This window comes from Struthio camelus, chromosome 3 (assembly GCF_040807025.1).
Source record: "Struthio camelus isolate bStrCam1 chromosome 3, bStrCam1.hap1, whole genome shotgun sequence".
In the NCBI taxonomy this organism is placed as follows: domain Eukaryota; kingdom Metazoa; phylum Chordata; class Aves; order Struthioniformes; family Struthionidae; genus Struthio; species Struthio camelus.
Genome location: NC_090944.1, coordinates 130,201,575 through 130,221,797, shown reverse-complemented (window position 1 = coordinate 130,221,797; position 20,223 = coordinate 130,201,575). Strand labels below are relative to the sequence as shown.

The 20,223-nt window shown below is 40.2% G+C and overlaps 1 protein-coding gene across 2 annotated transcripts in view; it reads left to right on the top strand.

Annotated features, from left to right (window-relative positions):
* PLCB1 (phospholipase C beta 1) overlaps positions 1-20,223 on the top strand; it is a 448,697-nt gene that overhangs the window by 11,460 nt on the left and 417,014 nt on the right. For both annotated transcript variants that reach the window (XM_068940306.1, XM_068940307.1), the window contains exon 2: positions 3,169-3,246. In XM_068940306.1, the coding sequence (XP_068796407.1) occupies positions 3,169-3,246 (78 nt within the window). The remainder of the gene's footprint in view (positions 1-3,168; positions 3,247-20,223) is intronic.

Below are 20,223 nucleotides of genomic sequence, written 5' to 3'. Positions count from 1 at the left end.
AGTTAATGGCCTTATGACTGACAGCAGAATTTGTTCTGGGAAATAAAACAGTTTTCCATCCACTTTACAATAAATTCTGTAAATTTGGCATTTGTCATTTGAAACAAATTTCTGATTCAGAGCCTTGAATTGCTCTTTATTGAATGCAAATTGTAAAAAGGGATTTTCATGCGTCTTTTCGATTGCTGCCTACCTTTGCAATTTGTGATTGCAAAGCAGTACAAAAGCAACCAACTGTCCTGTGTGTTAGAGGACTCTCCATTCATGCAGAATGGGAAGCATTACTTGTAGAGGTGACTAGGGAGGTTTATTTCCCTTCTTCTACACCCAAAGATAAGGATTCTGGCCTTTGGTGGGAGGAACTTATGTTTATAAGTTAAATATAACTTTTACAATATATAGAACATTGTCCATGTGACTTTTATTGCTGCTATTAACTGGTGGAAGAGTTCCTAAGATGTATACAGGAAGTCTCAAAAAATAATTCTCTGATCCTATGTTTGTATACTGTATAACAGAGTGGGGATGTAGTGTTCATCAGCATGGTAGTTGTACTGTGCTTAATATCAGAGCAGTATATTTAATTTGGAAAACAGGCAAAGAAATATTACACTGCTTCAAGGTGATGGTTTCACGGGACTTAAAAGTAAGGAAATAATGCACAGATTTTAAATTCCTCTTTATCAGAAAAATCTTCCTGTAGCAGATAGAATTGTTATCCCTTGTCATGATAAGGATTCCTTTATGCTGCCTGATAGATATTGAGGGCTCTCTTGCCCACCCCCCACACTTTTGAATCTGATTATAGTCAACATCTTACAGCCCACATCTAGAAAAGTCTTACTTTGACAGCTATGTGTCATCAGCACAGACAAATCTAAACAGTTGTGGGGTTTAAGCAGCTGATTTGGAAGATTAACCAGCAAAGCTAATTAATCTTAGCTATAATTTCTTCATGCCTTTTTCCCATCATCTCCTTCCCTCCCCCTGCCCCCCAAGTTGTGTATGTCTCATTCTAACACAGAAGAACATTTAATATTTTAATTTTATATATATGTTTGTACATATAAACATATATATATATATATATATATATATATACACTCTTATTTTATGGAGAGTTCATAACACCAGCGCAGGGTTTTTTTTCCTTCTTTGAATGGCAGAGATTTAACAACACGTTTCTAGGAGCTTATGGAGATTAGCAGCTATTCAACGTATCTTTCAGGCTTGGTGCTTTTTATAAAACCGACTTGCTTGTTGCGCTCAAACAGTACCCAACTTTCAGGTGTACAAGATATTAGAAACTATGGAAAAATAGGAAAAGCAAAAAATATGGATGGTGCAAACTCTATATGTTAATTCTGTTAAGGGCAGTGCATTCAGGATTTACCTTGTAATGAGGAAAAGAAGGGTCAGTGGCACTTTGTGGGATGTGAACTAGCTCTGATCCCAGCTGGGAAGCTCCCATAGCACCTTCTGGCATTAATGCACCCGCACTTCTTCAGTCTCCTAAAGCTCACCTGGAGCCTGTTTGGGTGTCACTATACCTGTGACAGAGTTAATGCACAGCCCAGATCTTCTAAGTGTAAAGAGCTGAACACTTGTATTTGATCTTGGTTTTTTTTTTTTGTGTGTTTCTGCTTGTGAGATGAAAACATGCTTCATGCTTTGTTTTATTTTTTCTGCTTGTTCCACCATAGACTTCTGAGTGGTGCTGGACTGATTACTTAGCAGCTTTGTATCTTGTTTTTCCAGCTGTAAACTGGGAATAATTCAGCTTCACTGTTTCATGAATGCTCATTACTGGGAGTCTGGTACTCCATCATGAAGGACTGTACTGGCAGTGTAGCATAGGCAAGTGTTATCTTTCTGCCTCAGAAATGGCATTTGTATAAGTTAGTGTTTATTCATTTATGATAATGTCACCTCCAATAACTTAATTTGCAGTTAAAAAAGTTAAATGCATTTGACTTTAATTGGGATCAGTTAGAGCCTTTTTTCTTCAAAGAAATGTAAAATGATCTTGCATACTGTTGCTTTGAAAACAAATGATTTCTAAAGCTCTAAAATACCTGTAATACTTCAACAGAAACATGCATCCTCTTTGAGGATGAATTCTGTATTTAGCCTGGTTTCCTGTGGAGATAAGGCTTAAGCAATTTTTCTGCTGGCTGTCATTGTCTTCCTTTCTGGGCTCTCTCCATAACTTTTTAATCAAACTTGGCGAAAAGGTGGAGGTCTGAAGACAACGGTGGTTTTGCAGATGTCATGAAAAATGGTAGAGGAAAGAGAAGAGAAATCTTATTAGGGCCAAGCTGCACTGATTTGAATTATTATTAGGCACCAGGGAATCCTGATGGGTGGGAGATGTAAGGAGCACCCATCTGTGGGAAGGCTTCAGTTAGAGCTTGTATCTTTAGACGCATGTGCAAGCTGTCAGTCAGAACACATGAGCATATAGGAAACCAGGCTTCCTTAGTTCAGGTACTGACAAATGAGCTTGTTTTGAAATGATCTGAGCTATGGATGTCACCATAGAAGGGTGAGGTTTTTAACTGATTTTTTTTTTCTTGGTGTGTGTGCGTACACACACGCACCCCCGTATATGTGTGCGCACACACACATTACAATCTTCATACTTGGGTAGTAGAAAAAATAGAAAAGATTTTAGTGTAAAGTAACTGACAGAAGTTTTACTGCATTGTAATAGATACTATTTCAGACTTTCTTGGCAAATATAGCCTTCGTGTGGTAAGGAAAGGTTATAAGCGTTTAGCTCTTACCTGTATCTGAAGGTTAATTTGGATTAAGGTGGGCAGTGGACTTCTTCTAATAACTATTTGTAGTACTTTGCTACATGGTCTGGAGTTTGATAGTAAGTGTCCTTTGTCTGTTTAACTTCATCCACTTCCAGCTTTTCTGGAATAACTCCATGTGTTGACAAGGCTGGAGTTATTTAGTGCTGTCTTTTCAGTAATGGAAATGCATTATGTCAGGAAAACGGAGAGTAAGCATGCAATACTAAATTATTGTAGTGACAACTTACTAGTGATATCTTAAGGGTGGTTTCTAGACATCATAGTCCGTTAACATGGGGTGGCATGGTAGCTAGAGCATAATTGCCTGTTCTGTGTGTTGACGTATTCTTGTATTTCTTTTTGCTAGGACTCCACTGTTGTGACTCCAATCATTCTCAGAACGGATCCCCAGGGATTTTTCTTTTACTGGACCGATCAAAGTAAGGTAAGAGAGAAGATTCCTCATTAGAATGGTTCTGTTTCAGGTGGCATGATGGAGGCTTTAGCATGCTAATTCTGGCATAGCAGACAGAAGCATTACATCAGCCGAAGTTCTTCTGCTCCTAGGGAGCAAATGTGATAGGCTCATGCTCATCCCTGGTGCACAAAACATGGAGAGAAGGGAAGTAAGTCCAAAGTTTTCTGGTACTTTGGCACTTCCTAGCCTTGAAAATAATCTGTTGATGCCTGATGATTCTGTATAGAATCGTTCTGGTGTACAGGCAGGGTTCAGTTTGGGATGATATTTTGGTTCCTAGTTGACTTTGTGCTTTCTCTGTCCTGCCTGCCGTGTGCTAAAGACTTTGGCTCTGGTGCGTGGCAGATGCAGAATTCCCAGATGTCAGAGCTCCCTTTGAATTCATCCTCCTGAACTGCCACACGTTCCCAGGCCATGCCTGGTGGGCCGCGTCACTAAATTCTTACTAATCCTCGTTGGACCCTTACTTTCTTTTAAAAACATTCCTGTATGCTTAGATCGCTTTCGTGGCTGGGGAGCTGTTGGGAAAGCTCGTGGCCTGATTTATCACTATGTTCCTCCAGTTTCACAGCCATGACACCCCTTGACAACAGCGCCGTCATGTTTCCAGCTGTTAGGGACCGTGGAATTGCAGTAGGGTGAAAGAGGAGCACAGCCCTGAGCAATTGGGTGTGGTTTGTTTTACGTATCAAATATATAATAGCAAGTGATTGTTGCAAATGTCTGTTGTTATCGTAAAATACTGTATTAAAACTAGGAAGTGAATGGGTTACCTCCCTCCTTCTTTTTCAGATGAATTTTCAAGTGTTTCTCACGAAATAAACATTCGCACCTGTTAAAAACAGTATTAGAACTTGCTAGTGTTCTAGCTTTGGTGTTATGTTGGAGTGTATGCCAAAATGACTAAATACGTAGTTGTAATATCCTGGCTGTGGCAACTCGGTTTACCAATTCTGCAGCTCTTTTAAAAAAGTTCCTGTTGATTTTGTGTTTAGATACCAATGCAAAAATGTCCTAAGGAGGTAGGACCCATTAAACGTGTAGACTCTACAGGCTATCTGCTATTACATTAGATCTTATTTGTCTTCCTTCCTGAGATTGATTTTTAGAGGCGATGGAGTGTGGTTTTGAGTCATTGTGTTTGGAAATCATATCATGGAGTTACAATAAAAATCTTGTCCTATGTTGGTGGTTCTTGTACAAGGTGGTGCTGGTTAATAGTGTGTTTATCTGTTGATAGCCTCGAGTTGTTAAATTACTACTCAAAGAAGCAAAGCTTTGAGTCCCATTAGAAATTGAAGCATATTATGGATTTACACCAACCAAGTAGGTAATCCAGAACACAGTGCAAAGTCTTCAGCTTTGTTTGTCCCCTTGCATAAACCAATCGTGTAAGTTAAAAAATAATGGAGAACTTCATTATGATAAATGGAAAAACAGAGTTGATTGGAGAGCTTTTTTCACTTCTAATATGTTTGGCACTAAGACCTCCTTCAGTTTCCTACTGTTGTCTGTAAAAACAATGTCTTGAAGCAGTTCTGTGAAGAATAGCTATTTATAGAATTGTTGTTCCCATATTCAAGAAAAAATGTATTTATAATGCCCAGAGCATTTTTTAAAACTTTGGGTATTTGTATAATAGACATAAGCGTCAGTTTGATTTTTAAACTTGCAAATCAAGCCTCTGTAAAAAGATTTTTGTCTGGTTAATAATTCATGACGACTAAGTAGAGCTTGTTTCCAAACCCCATCCTAATAGACTGTCTGTTTAAAGAACTAAAATATTTCTATTGGGGTGTTGATAGTGCAAGGGACAGGAAGGAAATGCCACTTTCTGCTTTTGAGAATGTTTGGATTTAGGTTTATTGTGAAATTACTGACATATTAAGAAAAGGATATATAGGAAATTCTCTTAATTTCCTTCTCGTCGTGTAAACAGTGATCCTTTGATGGCAGTGGAGCTACTTGAAAAATATCAGGACAGTGCAGCCTCTTTGCAATTGTTTTCTTTTTTTTTTTTTTAACTAATTATTTTTTTTTTAAGCAACTTGCCTTTGTCATAATGAGGGCCTGCTATTTTTTTGGAGTGCAAACAAAATGAACTATCTAATGCAACAGTTCTTTGGAGAAGCCTGACTGCCAGCATCATTGGTCAAACCCATTTTCTTGGGTGATCTCTACATATGGGTATGGAGACTAGGCACGCATAGCAGCCATTCTTCCAGCCAGTCCTGATTGCTAGTCACTCTGAAAAGCAGTACATTACAACCCGAGTAGCTCTAGGGCTTTCAAGTCAGGGATCTGGCTCAGGAATCTGCTTGCTGTTGCCGTGTAGGGAAAATTATCCAAAAATTACATGAATCACTGCATGAAAAAACTGTTCCCCTTGTATTAGAATTTTATTTAGCTTAGGGAGCTGGTGGTTTTAGCTCTGCAGCTCTCTCTAACTTGTTGTCTGGGTGAGCTGCTGCTTGCGTTGTTTTCCTTTCTCATTCATACGTCTCTTTGGAGCAAAGAACAAATAGAAAAGGAAGGGAAGAAGAAAACAAGTAGTGTTCAGTGTCTAGCAGCGTATTTGGATGGTCCTTTGGATTGTTTCTCGTGCACTCGGAGCTCAAAGTTCCTGGTGACGATGCATGCTGCTCTTTGTGTATAGCATAAATGAGATCTTAACGCTTCCTTTTTTTCCCCTCATTTTTTGTTTATTTCTCCACTTTTCCCCCCACTTTGTCTGTTTTATTTCCCTTTGCAGTAGGTGAAGCCAGTCAATTTGTCTGTTGCATTCAATTTGTCTGTTGCATTCAGCATGATTGGCGTTCGCTAAAATGAACGTATGCATCTAGGTTTGCACACAGTCCTCCCAACCTGGAACGTACACAATGAAGTTGTGGCAGTCTGTACGTGGCAGCTTCCAAATAGTCAGTCCTCCCACCTCTTCACCCTCAGCCTCGCCATGTTTAGTGGGTGTGCTATTTGCTGTAAGAAATAAATAACATGTTCAACGCAGCTCTCCCATTAGTGTTACCTCCCCCTTCTTTGTGAATAAGCAATTTTCCTAAGGTTTGCACCCAGTCTACGGGTCTGGATAATGCTAGAGTAGAACAGATGATAGGTCAAAAAGGCTGCCAGTGAAGTTATGCTTAACAGTCTGGACTCTTAACCTGCTGCCCTGTGTAGCTTCCTGATAAATAAGTTAGTGGCAAGTTTTATAGTTTGCTTGCAGAAACCATATGCCTACAATAAAAATGATCCTGGGTCTGTAGTTTCAGACAGGTGAGAATCTGTGCCACTTAGGTTACATCCCATGTGAAAAACCATAACGATGGGCATTCTCTCGGTGATGAGAGGCCGATGGCAGCCAGGCTTAGCAGAGCCAAGTTCCTTGGTGTTTACTTCTAAGGGCAGCAACTGAACTTGGAGACAGAAGGCAGACTGAAGAGACAAAAAGCCCCCAAAAGCCTGCTTGGCCACAGATTGGCTGTATGGTAGCTCATAGGCAAGGCAAACAGTAAGCTAGTTGCACAAGACTCGCTCAGTGCAAAGTAAGTATCCATGCATCTTGCTCGTTGCTCTGCGACAATGTAGGATTTGACCATCGAAGCAGGTTTGGACTAGCTTACGTATGTCCTGCGAGGTGTCCAGATCCAGCATGACTGCTTTTGGATGTTAACAGGAGCTGTATTGAAACAGAGAAGCATGGTCAACCACTTTTTAATGACTTGATCAGCGGAGTAAAAAGTAGTGTAGAATGAAAATACCTACAAGTTCTTCTGATCATGTGCCGTTTTTCTTTGATATTTATATGCTGTGTTTGCCTTCAACTGCCTATTGTAATGTGGTCACACTTGCATTGAAATCCTCTAAGCAAGTTCGTTTAAACCCTGATCTTACAATTCAAAAATAACAATTTATCCTACAATTTGACACACTTACTGTATGTTTGCATATTTAAGGATATTTTGCTGTCATCAGTAAAGACAATCCTCCCAAATTAAGTCATGTGTAACATTCTGCTATGCCTTATTGTGATAACATCAAGGAAATTTAAAACCTTTTGTTTTAAACACATGGCAGGACAGCTTTCTGATTTTAATTGTATTTATTATTATGAAATTCTCTTGTCGGTGAAGGCTCTGGAATATTTGCTTCATCTGTATGTGGAATGCTGGCTGATTTCATATTATTACTTGAATGATTCTCTACATGGGTTTAAAAAAGAAAAATTAATTTTATGTGACAAGCTAGCATCTGTTACATATCTTATTGTTTCAGTAATGTTTCTTGCTATAGCAAAACCAGACAACGTTCATTGCATTGTAATATTTTCATGAGCTGAATAAAACATATCTCAAGTCCCTGCTATTTTTTAAAAATAGAATACCATTACTTTAATTTGTTCTTATTCTAGTCACCAGTGTTCAAGAAAGATAAATTGAAACTTGACCAGGTCTACAAGAATAATGAGTAATAATAGAAAGCATTCCTCAGGAGATGAGGAGAGGCTAGGAGTTCGGTGTGTTTAGCCCAGCAAAACAAAGCTAGAGAGGGAACGTGATTTCTGTCTGTAAAGACATCAGCGAGTGCATAGGCAAAGGAGGAGAAGAGATATGTGTTGGTGGTCAGGGTGTGCCTGATTATTCTTGCATCCTTTAACTGGAAGTCATACTATGTAGTCTAACGGGCGTTAGAGCAAGGCAGCTAACCGCGGGCTCAGGGCAGTTCTGACGCTGCCTAAGAAAAGTAAAAGGAGCGAAGCAACCAGCTGCTTTTAAGGTGGGGACATTCAAATTCTTGAAAGTCCAAGGGGATTGTATGATGTGCCTGCCTCTTCATCTCACTAGCACATGCTAATTTACTCCTTATTTTTAAAGCAGGAAGCTAGGTAACAGCACTGACGCAGCGATTGCTGAAAATATCAGAGATGCAGACTCAGTCTCCTTCCTGGTACCGTGAAAAGGGATCAGCTGTCTAACAGCATGTGTCATGCAACTAAACATAGGTATCCAGTCCTGGGGATTCAGCAGCGACTTGTAATCCATCTTCCAGAGAAATGCTGTTGTAAACAGATGGTGGTCCTGTTTGTCCAAAGGAAGTCTGTGCTGAGAAACCGCTATAAGTGGCGAGGTGATATTTACCCCCTGAGGAGGGGATGCGTGGCTTGAAGTTTTCCCTGTCCACTGACTGTGACTGGCACATGGGCACTGCTCTGCCGGTGATTTAGTGGGAGTGAGTGCTCGCTACAGAGGCCAGGGAAGCTTGCAAAGTTGGTGACTCCAGCTTGTCCATGGTTTCAGGACCGATGGGGTGATGAGCCTGCTGCAGCGCACAAGTACCTGCAGACAGAGATTCCCCCCCCCCCCCCCCCCCCCCCCCAGCTCTGGGCTGCACAGATGAAGGCAGAGAATATCTAAGGATAGAGAGACTCAGTCTGTACCTGGTCTTTTTGGAAACTGCAAAATTTTCATTACTAGGGGAGGAGGAGAAGTAGTAGTAGGCTCTCCGTTTAAAGGGATAGGCCTGTTTGTTTTGTGCACGTGTGTAAATCTCACTGGCGGAACTGGCAGTGATATGCTGTAGCTCAGCCACAGAATGAGTTCGCTCTGAGAGCCTATAGCAAAAAATACTGTACCTCGAGCCAGAGCTTTCTCATTTTTAACAAACTGCACGATGTGCTTCCTTACAAGAGGGAAGAGGATTTTCTGACCTCAAAAGTCCTTTCCCCTCTTGTGTCCTGAATAATCATGAGTTTCCTTAGGCTTGAAAACCCACCACAGATCACTGACCAAAAGTGTGTAGTTGAGCCCAAGGGCTGTGCCTGTAGTGCATAGGGTTCTGTAGGATTAGGCTCAACTTCACCATGTTTGTAAATTCTAAGTCACTCCCATTGCCTTCTTTTGAATGAAAGATGATGTGGCTTTTTTCCAGCTGCTGGGGATTTTGGCTATGTTAAAGAGTTCTTTTGTGTCCACTTTGAGTCTGTGCTTTAAAGCAGTTGGGTCAATATTTGTACTGGCCTATGGGTCAAAGATCTTTTCATTATATCTTTATAGGTTTTACAGTGCCGTTGACAAGCAAACAATAAAGGCTGAAGTTAATATATCAATATTTAAACTATGCCTAATAATTTAATGAGAATTTAATATTTAATACTACTAGGTTTAAAAATACCTGCTTCAAATCCCAACTGTTTGGCTTAATTTATTCAAGAGCAAGGTTACTCGGTGATGCATCCCACTGCTGAGAACATCCAAGTGCATCATTAAACATGCATTCAGACTTCTCTTCCTTGCATATAAAAAGAGGGGAGAAAGGCTAAATAACTAAATGCTTTGCAAAACTGAGATTATAAATAACACTAAATGAGAAAAGGTGATGCGTATCTCACCCAGTGATTATTTTAACATGTACAATAAAAAACTTGCTTTATTTTTTCTTCTCATTCGTTTAGCAGCTTTAGCATTTCAGCAGTTTACATTCCTTACTGTTAATACTGTGTAATAATGGTTTTTGGATATATGGGCTTCTATCACACAGTTCCTCTTACACAAATAGATTTGCCTTTTGCTCTAGCTGCAGGATACAGTTACCGCAGGATTGAGGAGAACTTAGATCCATGTACAGCCCTGGCAGTCTGCCAGGCAGGCACTGAGCAAGACTTGCACATTCAAGTTTTCATGGAGCATTTTTTGGTTTATAGGGAGTGAAATCTGGATTGGGTGATTTATGGTCTCAGTGCTCTAGTACTTGTGGGGCTGCTTCATCAGCTTCTATGAAAATATTATGTATAATCTTCATCATCATGTTCTTTAGTGTCAAACTGTCATCAGCAGAAATAATCTCAGATACAATACCTTCTTGGCTCCTTATCAGAAGGACCCTCGTGACTTTGGATTATAGTCTTTTTCCACTGAAGAGAAAGTTAATTTCTAGAGGAAATTTGGTTTCTGCTGTGTTCGGATAAATGCTTATTGCCTGGGGGGACAGAGAGAGATTGTTAGTAGCCCTCTCCGTTCCCTGTTGAAGAACAGTGTTGCGTTTGTGCGTCGGGCAATGTGGCCATAGCTGTGCTAAGGAGAATGGGACTGTGTTGGCTGCTGTATGCTTCTGGAAAATTCATGGCTGCCCAAACCCATTCCTAATATAATCACCTGTTTTTGAGATAAGAGAAATTGGTAGAGGTGCATAGTGTTTGTTTCAGTTCCTGTGATTTCTCTCTAAAAAGTTAGAGCACTGACTCAAGAATGGTTTATGTATAATAACTCTTTATATGTAGCAGCTTTCATTGCATGAATGATGTTGCTCAAGATTGTCTCCTTGTGGCACTATTTCTTTACTGTTTATTGTTTGTGTGAGCTGATCGGGGATCTACAGATTAATTACTGCTAATTCATGAGGGCAGGTGTCACTCATTATATTCCACTTGGAAATTTAAAGGGAGTGAGGGGTCTCACTTTCCTGCAGGTGGACAAGGTCTTGAGCAGGTGATGCTAGTATCTTGGCACAATTAGGTAAAATTGGATTGGAATCCCTTTTTCAGAACGAATACCTCCTGTGCTAGAAGAGGTGACAAAGAGTAGTTTTCACTGGAATCTCGATGAGGAGTCCCCTAGGACAAGGAGTTGTGATTTGAGTTTTTTACTCCTCAGTGAAACTGGGAATCAGAAGTGAACCTGAAATACCTAATAAAGTGGCAGCACAGCAAATATCTGGGCCTTCAACATGGGTTTACCATCTCCTTGATTCATAAAGGACTTTGACGTGCAATGGTAGGAGGAGCACAAGTGGCACTAGAAATTTGAGACCAGCAACACTGCTGTTTGAACTGGCTGCAGATCTTTGGATAAGAAAATGACCTAGAAATATTGCCTTCTAAAGCTCTGTGTCTGTCCCATTTCTAATAGGAAGGACTGGAAGAAAATATCTTAAAGGGTGAAGAGATTCATCATACTTACTAAAACACTGTTGCAGCTATTAGGCTGAGCAGTGTATAAATTGGAAGTGAAATCTTAAAGGTGAGTTCTTTCTCTGGTGAAGATGAAGATAAACAGTGTAAAAGGCGATGTATTGAAAGTAGGTAAGCTAATTAATCTACAACCCCAGTTTTCAGACTGGGGGGCACTGTCACCAACTTGAAGCAGCTGCAAGTGAAGTGTTAAAAGGTTGAGCTGCTAGCTCTGATAGCAGCCAGAATGATAATCCCCAAAAGCTCACTTGCGTGCCTGTGCTCTCTCTTTAATGTAGAAATAACTCCTCACCTCTGTCTGTATACCTGAACTCCTAGGTAGTGCCCTTTTTTGTTGTTGTTGTAAAAAAAAAAAAAAAAAAAAAAAAAGTACAGAAGCTAACACCCGTACTGATGCTTTCACACTGGAAACTGTGTGACAATACCTTTTCAGTTAAGAACTGTGCCTCCTTGCTTACCTTACATATGCTACACAGATCTTTTGAAGGAGGAAGAACTTAATATATACTGAATTGGGGCAAACTTCTAGCTCAGCAGTTAATGCAGTAGGGACATCAGCCTAGCAACGACTCAGTCACCTGGAAGCCACAGGTCATGTTTTCTCACAATCACTTAAAATCAGCATGCAAGTGGAATAAAAGAAGACTGGGAAAGCAATAGGATATTGCCACGGAAAATGAAAATTGAAGGAAATATTTCATGGAGGTCAACTTCCCATCAGATTACCAATTTTGTTTTTAAAAGGAAATCTCTCTGCTCTCAAAACATGGAAATTGTTCAAGGCCCATTAGGGAAATGATACTACATCAAACACAGAAGATCCATAATGAGCAGCATTTCCCGCTAATATCTCTAGATAACTCTCTTATTATGAAGGAGGTAGGAGTAGAAAATTAATTCACATTGTAGGTCCACGTTTCAGTTTCTGAAATGAGGAAAGCCAAAGAACTTCAACAAGGGAGGATGACTTCTGGAGTGTCAGCAACTTCCTGAAATCCCAAACGAGGCACTTTTAAATTATCTCAGTTGCTGAGAACAGTCCTAAGACAACATTTTGTGGTATGCAAGAACGTTAACCTAGCTATCTTACTGAGCATGGATTGTGACTTTCCTACAAAGAAGATTATAGGTTATCTTTTGTTTAGGTGGGTTGAGAGTTAGGAAGCTTTGACTGCACAGCTAAAGATAAGTATCAAGGACAGTCAGATCTGTGGTGGGTGTGTGTGGTGGTTTGTGTGTTGTTGTGTTTTTTTTTTTTTTTTTAAATCAGAAGCAGCTTATTGGAAACTTCTAGGGTAGACTTCCATGATGTGGTGGTTTGAACCTGTTCTGTTGCTGAAATTTTCAGCTTAAATATTTCAGTGAAGAAAAGTTGTGGCCAAATCTGCATATGCACACTGAAGTGACTACTTTAATGGGTGTTTATGTCAAGCTTTCAAATGCTAAATGACTTAAATAAGACCTTTTCTTGTAATTCACATCTGTTTATAGTACTACTTAACATATCAGTAGATGCTTCCTTTTAATTAGTAGCTGTGTATGCTTTTAGGAAAGAGTATGGGGCTGGGATTCAGAAAACCTGGATCCTAGTCTCGTCTCTGTCAAGATTTGCCATAACTTGGGAATGGGCTGCTTTACCTCTCTGTGCTTGTTTTCCATTCTGTCCTGTGCTAGCTTTGTCTGTTAGGAGAAGTCCTCTGAGTAGTTTAGAGCAGGGACTGCCTGTTACTATATAATTAGTACATAGTACTAAGTGGTTGCAGCCTACTGCAGTACATGTAATTTGGTGTTAAAGATGCTAACGTACACGGTGTCTCCTAGCTGAGAAGAAATGCTTGCAGTGAAAGGACACAGTGGTTTTGTTGCAAGTTAGCCTTCACATTCTCGTTTCTTCTCCTGAAGTCTCTTGTACTCATGTTCATTGTTTTTTTTACATACGTTTGCTGGAATATGTGCTGTTAAATTTGCTGACTGGCCTGTTATTAGCACAGTTCAGAAATTGGCTTCTAGAACGTCAGCTTTCCCGATCATCGGGGGGATAACTGAGCTCTTGGAGTGTCTGTCATACTGCATTCTTGGCTGTGGCTGTGCAAGTTCAGATACTTTCTCTCTAGTGCTTGCTATCCAGACTGTTTCATCTCCCCATCATGCTTTTTATTTATTTTTTCAAACCCTGTAAGAGACAGTGCACTGAAAAAGATGATCTTTAAAATATGTTCTGTCTACGCACACAACTTTCCTGTGTGAGTGTACATACTCCAGTAGTAGTCAGTTATGTGATAAATGTGTTTGGAAGTTTTGTTTCTTTTCTTTTTTTTTTTTTTTAAGAAGCTTGAAAAAACTTCTTGAAATACAAGTAATTGGGGAAGAACGTCCACATAACTTTTAGTTTTGCACTAATACTTGCCTTACTTGCTTTAGGGCTTCTTACTACATACTTGACCTTGCTTCCTTCTCTTGCCTTTTTTTTTTTTTTTTTTTAACTCCTGCTGTTGGTGGTATTTTACAACAGCTCTGCACGCTTGAAGCTGGCATCATGCAACAGAAAAGATAAAGGCCTGTTGTATTTATGGTTGGTAACAATGTACTCTGTACAGTGCTATCTTCTTTTTTTGATCTAGAGGTAATGTATATGGCCAGAAGACACGCTAAGGTCCTTTCCCAGAATATCATCTTTCAGTTCTATCTTCCTTGCTTTTAAAGAACTATTATATATCCTGGTACTGGCATGGCACGCAACCAACCTCACGCTGCAAGTCATGAGAGATTTAGGTTCGCTGTGTGCATCTGTGTTGCTGTTTGTTTTGCGCCCTTCTGACTACATGGGTGCTGTTTATATCACTATTCTCCTCCAAATATTCTGCTGGAATAGAAGGTCTATAAAGTCACTAGGCAGCTTCTGCCTGTGATCTGTGTATTATCTTGTCTGTGGCCTGGCTTTAGGCTTTCCTGATGTTTCATGCTGTTGTGTCTCTTCTGCAGGTAAAGGTTTTGCTACTAAAATTCTGAATGAGCTCTAGAGGATGTCAAATGCCCAAAATAGAAAAGACTGTTTTGGTGTCTGTTGAAGAAGCTGCCTTGTGTATGTGTGTGCACATGGGTGTGCTGTCAACAGGCAAACCTCTTTTTGGCCTCTATGAGAGCTCCTCTACACAGAAGAAATGAGTATTCTTCTTCATTAGTTATTCTAATCGATTTTTCCACGTAGGCAAGTTTTCCAGTGTATTGTGATGTCTTGACGTCACTGTCCATCCTTCACTTACTAAGAAAAAGCAATAATAAACGCGTGTTCTCATCTCTGTTGCCACCTATTTTATACCAGTGTAGCTCTACTGATGTCAAGCTGTTCCTCGTAGGCTAGGAGAAAGGAGTAGGACTAACGTAAAGGATTTAGTTTTCTGGTTTTTGTTCGTTCCCTGGGAAAAGTAATTTCCAGTGTCTGAATTTCTAGTGTGTAGATTTGTCTGACTTCTAATACTGGCACATGCCTTTATTCAAGATGTGCTCTGCATTGTGTGAGAGGAACAGGATGTACTATTGTGGGAGAGAACTGTTTGTGGTCAAAGAACATATTAAAATCCTGAATCTCCAGGGCATGTTAAACGCTCGGCTGTCCAATTAGCTCAATAACAATTTTGTCTTTGGGGGGGTGTATATATAACATTACTGTTTCAAGGCTGCAATTAAATATGACAAGTGAAATTCCACCCTCGTACCTCACCCCCAAAGAGATACCCTACTGTATGGGGGCTGCAGATTAGCAGAACCTATCTCTGATTTCAGGGCAGGTCATAGCGTGCCTGCAGGGCTTTTCTGAGCCTTTTGCTCCTGCAGTGGCTGCAACTTGTACAGACACTGTCAAGCTGGTTGTGTATTAACTAATTGGCTAGCAGTACATCCCTGGCAGCTCCAGATTACAAGATCTGCCTCACAGTTGAAGTCCATGGATAGTGAGCTGACATAGCACAGTTATGCTACCAGCTATTTCAAGTTCTATATATTGAAAGCTAACTTTCATCTGTCTACGTTGGTGCTTACCCAGGTGAATGCTATCTTGTTGATCACAATATGCTGCACAAACTGTATGAATGATAACATTTAACTTTACAATATGTCTCACTTAAGAGGACTATGGATAATTTGGACAGGTGCTTTACTACCCAGGAAAGTGACCATCTCTGGTTGATAAACAGCAGTAAGTGTTGTTTAATGAGTAATAATAAAAAATATTGATTTGTAGGGAACAGCTGTCTGGTAATAAACGATGCTTATTTTAGCCACTGTTAAAACAGTAATGAAATTCTAAATACAACTTTTTATCTCTTATTCTTGCTGCTCAGGACAGCTGGGTGAAAGACCTCATTTAAAAAAAAATATAGATATGCACATACATACATGAAGTAGAACATGCATACCTGAAAGTTAGGAATATGGCAGAAAAATGCAGGGACAACCATTAGAGAAACTTATGTAACTTATCTTAAGGCAGTTTAGTCTCTGAGACCAGGAAAAATAAAGATCTCTATTTAGGGGAACTTTCAGAACAATACAGAAGATAGCTGTATTCTGTAATTTCACTAAAAAAACTTCTAAAAGTTTTTTTTCCCCCCCCCCTCTGCTTTCAACCTAGATTTGCTTGTTAAGTATTAAAATAAACCTAGGAACACATTATTTTTGAACAGCACCCTTCTAAATGAAAGTAAGACTTTGAACTTCCTGAACTGTTTTTTTGCTTTCCACTGAAGCTGCCATTGCAGTGGTATGTCTTGGAGTCCTCTGCCAGGAGGTTGTGCCAGCCAGTCTTCCATAACGAAATCTTTGCTCCATCACCAGCCCGTGCTATATTTAAACAAAAGTTCCCAAACATGCATGAAATGAAGCTGACGATGTGTTGTGCGGTAACAGTGCTGTTCCAAGGCCAGTCTGATTTTTGCAGTTGTCATCCCCTTCATTGTGTTCACCTACCACTGCAGTGGATTAGACTGGATCATGAAAAAGATGCATGCTCTTCCCCCCCCCCCCCCCCCCAGGAAAATCTGGTTGCTCTGATTCTTTTGGGATTTGAAGATAGCTGGAACTTGCCTTTCCATCCCCTAGCTTGGGGCTTTTCTCCTAAAATCACCTTATCTTCAGGTGTGGATGCACAATGGCATTTTACTAGCATTGCCTCAAAATGCAATGAGATAGGTTGGAATAATACGATGGTCTATAGTTCAGTGAGGTGACTAATAAGTAACTGGTATCTGACAGCAAAATAAAATACTTCATATGGTTGTTTTAAATAGTGTGTATGTGTATATATGTGTGTGTGTATATATATATATGTATATATATCAATACCCTGTTTAAAAAAAAGGAAAGTTCAAAGGAACTCAGTAGATACTGTTGCTTTATGTAGATGGCAAGTTTGTCCCCGCTGTAGTCTGATTTTGAGGTAGTTTTAAAATACTTGTATGCAGTGTAAGTTGGTTTATTGCTCTCATATTATCAACAAAAGTCATAGTCTAAAACTATCTCAGATAAATATGACTGCATCGTACCCTTCTGTAGACATACTGAAAAACAGGAACCTATAGACATTTTTCCCAGTGAAAGTTGCGAGGAAGAGCCTGTCAGAGATGCTGCAGTAGTGCTCCTTGAGTGTAGCCATGTCATTTAGTATTTATGAGTGAGGTGAAAATCCTTCAGATCTATGATGGTACTCAGTCACAGCCACTCAGCAAAACTTCTGAATTTATGCCAGGAAGATGGCTAATACAGCATTCTTTTTGCGATCTGTTTAGCTAAATGACTGTAATAATGTGGGACATTAGAGTAACAGGTGCTGTTGACCATCCTGCAGTAGATCAAAGTTTGTTTATACAGGAGCTATGCACTTCCTTTCAGAGTCACGCTTATAATTCAGAGCTGCTCATTTGTTGCTGCGCTGTTATGTTATCAGAACAGCGAGCGACAGAAGTGATGATTTTGATGAGTTAAGTCAAAAGTGCTGGTCTTTAACAATCTCAGCTCAGAGCCTAAGTAACGGTTCTTTGGTATCAATAGTAACACAAAAAGGTGCTGACCTGATGTTTGTTCGTATTTCTGTAGATCACTTTCAGGTACTGTTGTCATTTGAGGACTCAAAGATTTGAAATACTGAGTCTGAACTTGTTAAAACAGCCCTGTGTCATAAGCTGGCATAATAAACAGGCATTTTACGGACAGGAAAATTGAATCCATCAGTGACTGAAGGACAAGTCCTGTGGGTTGAAGGAAGGAGCAGAACCTTCAGGGCTCTGTCTTGCTGGTTGAACTCTTCCCTCTGAAATCCAGGCAAGTGTCATGTGCAAAACAACAGAAAAGTGATTAGGGAGTTAACTGGGAGGTCAAGGCTGCTCAAGAATGAGAGAAGGTGAAATTCCTACCTGTGAAGAGATGGATCTCAAAATACTTGATCATCTGTTCAGGTAGGAATTTGTTTGGGGCAGCATTCGTTCTGTAACACTGTCATATCTGCACAATCAGAAAACACAAGTATTGTTCAGCCTGGGGGAAACGTGGTGACAATGGAACAGGGCTGTTCCTCTTTATGGCTAAGAAACCTTCCCTTTGATAAGAGTGTCCTATTCTCTTTCGCAGATATTATCATTATCCCAGGACTTCAACGTGTTTGGCTCACAGCTCTGCAGTTGTGTAGTCTTGAACTAGACATCTGAGCACAGATGGCCAGTATCTGGAATTATGTTCGCCTTTTGGCATTCTCAAGCTTGAGTTGGGCATTCAGGTTTACCTTTATAGTGCAGATGGCATGCTCGTGTCTGACAGGTCACAGCTCCTCTGCTTCTTAGTGAAATGGGAGGTAAATAGAAAAAAGAGAGATGAAAATTAAGCATCTGATTGACTCTGATTAGTCCCTCTTCTTGCGATTTTCTTCCGTGAATCTTTTCTTAGAGTGAAAACAGCTTATCTGAGTTTTCCTGTCAAATATAAGAAGAGTGACTGACTGATAGTATATACCTTGGTATCTAGAGAGACTTGTATTCCAGTCTCACTCTGCCTGGTTCAAAAAAGGGATTGAAAGCAGGGAGCTTTAGCACCAGTGTATCTGAGACTGGTGAAGCTGTGAGCTCAGTGTTTCAGCTGTGTATTAATTTTGTACATTTGAATTTAATCAACATGATGATGACACCAATGTGAGGATTATCTCTGAATCACAAGGGCGATATAAGCTGATAGTAAACTCACCAGGGACTAAAAAGATGCCAGTTATATGGGTACTACAAAGTGTGAGATTTTTTCCATGGGAAATAAAAGCACTTCACAAGTAATCTGAATAGATTGTTTTAGAAATTGTAAAACCTACTCCTTTAACATAATTAGGTGTGTTGTTTAATTGGCTTGGCTTTGTTTGGAATATAGATTGTTAGGTCTTCTGAATGGTCATATCTAGATATCATTAATTATGCTACTAATGATTTACAGAATTAGCCTATGAGCACAAGCATGCTATGAGCTGTAGTCTGTAAGAGAGTCATATGCCAAACAACAGTATCACGTCTAGTCGAAAACTAAAACTTAAAAGGCTGTATTTATTCCTGTTGCAGCTCTAGTAAATGCAAGAGGCAAGTTTCATATCATTCAAGGAAAAGATGGTCTCGTGGCTTGCTGAATAAGGCAATATTCAGTTCCTGCCACAGGCTCCCTCTTGAGCCTCTATCTGTTTCCTGTCTGCAAAGATGAAGATTTTTTTCTTTATCTGGTTAGGCATTGGGCTATTTCTGAACACTAGGCTAGGCACTGTTCATATGCATGGAGTTTGCTGGAATGCAGAGTGATACATTTCTACGTAAGAAGCAGGGTGTGTGCGTGTGCGGAAGGAGAAGGTACGAGGCTTTTAAGCTCAGTAACATCTGGGAAATGACAAACCCCCTCAATTTAACCTGGGTGTTTCAACAGAGTGAAGATCGGAGTAAAGAGAGAATTAGACGTGAGCATTAAGACGACTGCGTTTAGGAATCAGGGGGGTCATTGCTAGTCAGTTGTTGTTGTCCACTTCAGCCCTTTTTCTTTTTTATCTTTTGCTAGCTTGCAAGAATTGCTACGGTGATAATCTTGTGTGCGAGCATAGCTCTCGTGGGCAGTGACAGATGATCACTTGCTATTATCTGTTATTGCCTCCACCATCAAATCTACTAGGTTGGAAGAGCTCGCGGAAGGAATCTCGCCAGTTGGTGTACAGATATATTCTGCTAAGGTTCAGAACTGATTATTGCCTAAAGATGCATCTTGCCAGAGCTCTGGCCTTAATAGTTTCCTTCCACTAAAAAAAATATCTGACCCGTCCACTCAGTGGTATTGTCAGGGCCAGTCTGCACCTGGCTGAGGAATCAGTGTAGGTTTTTGGAGTCAGACTGGTAGGTGCCAGGATGGTTGTGGTAGGGAGGTTGTAGTTACATCTCCTGCTCTAAAGGAGGCCCAGGGATTACTCTGATATGTACCCCAACAAGTTGTTTGGCCACCAGAGGAGAGGGGGCTACTTTTGTAAATCGGGCCGTGACCTGCCCTGTTTGTTATGTGGAGGAGTGCTGCCTCTTCAGAGGTGGGTCTTGGGACTCTTTACAAAGCAGGCATACTCCATAGATTTGAGGATGAAGCTTCAAGAGTTGTCTGACTGTCATAGACATGTTGTTCTCTCTTCTTTGGTTGAAAAAACCTCATTGCCTAAAATGGACCGTAGGTTTCTCTTACCCCAAACTGAAATACCCATATTCCTCATCCTTTTAGCCATCTCTTCACCTGACCTAAAAGTTCCTGTAGCTCTGCTTTTATTTCTGTTCATGAGTTCTTTAGCTTGAACAGCTGGGTATCTTCCCTTCTGCACTTGGATTAGGCTTGGATCCCTGAGGGCGTATTTAAGTTCATCTTGAGTAAGCTGAGCGTATGCGGATGGCATTGGGCTCTTTGTGGTTCTCCTGTTAAGACACGACAAGAGAAGATGG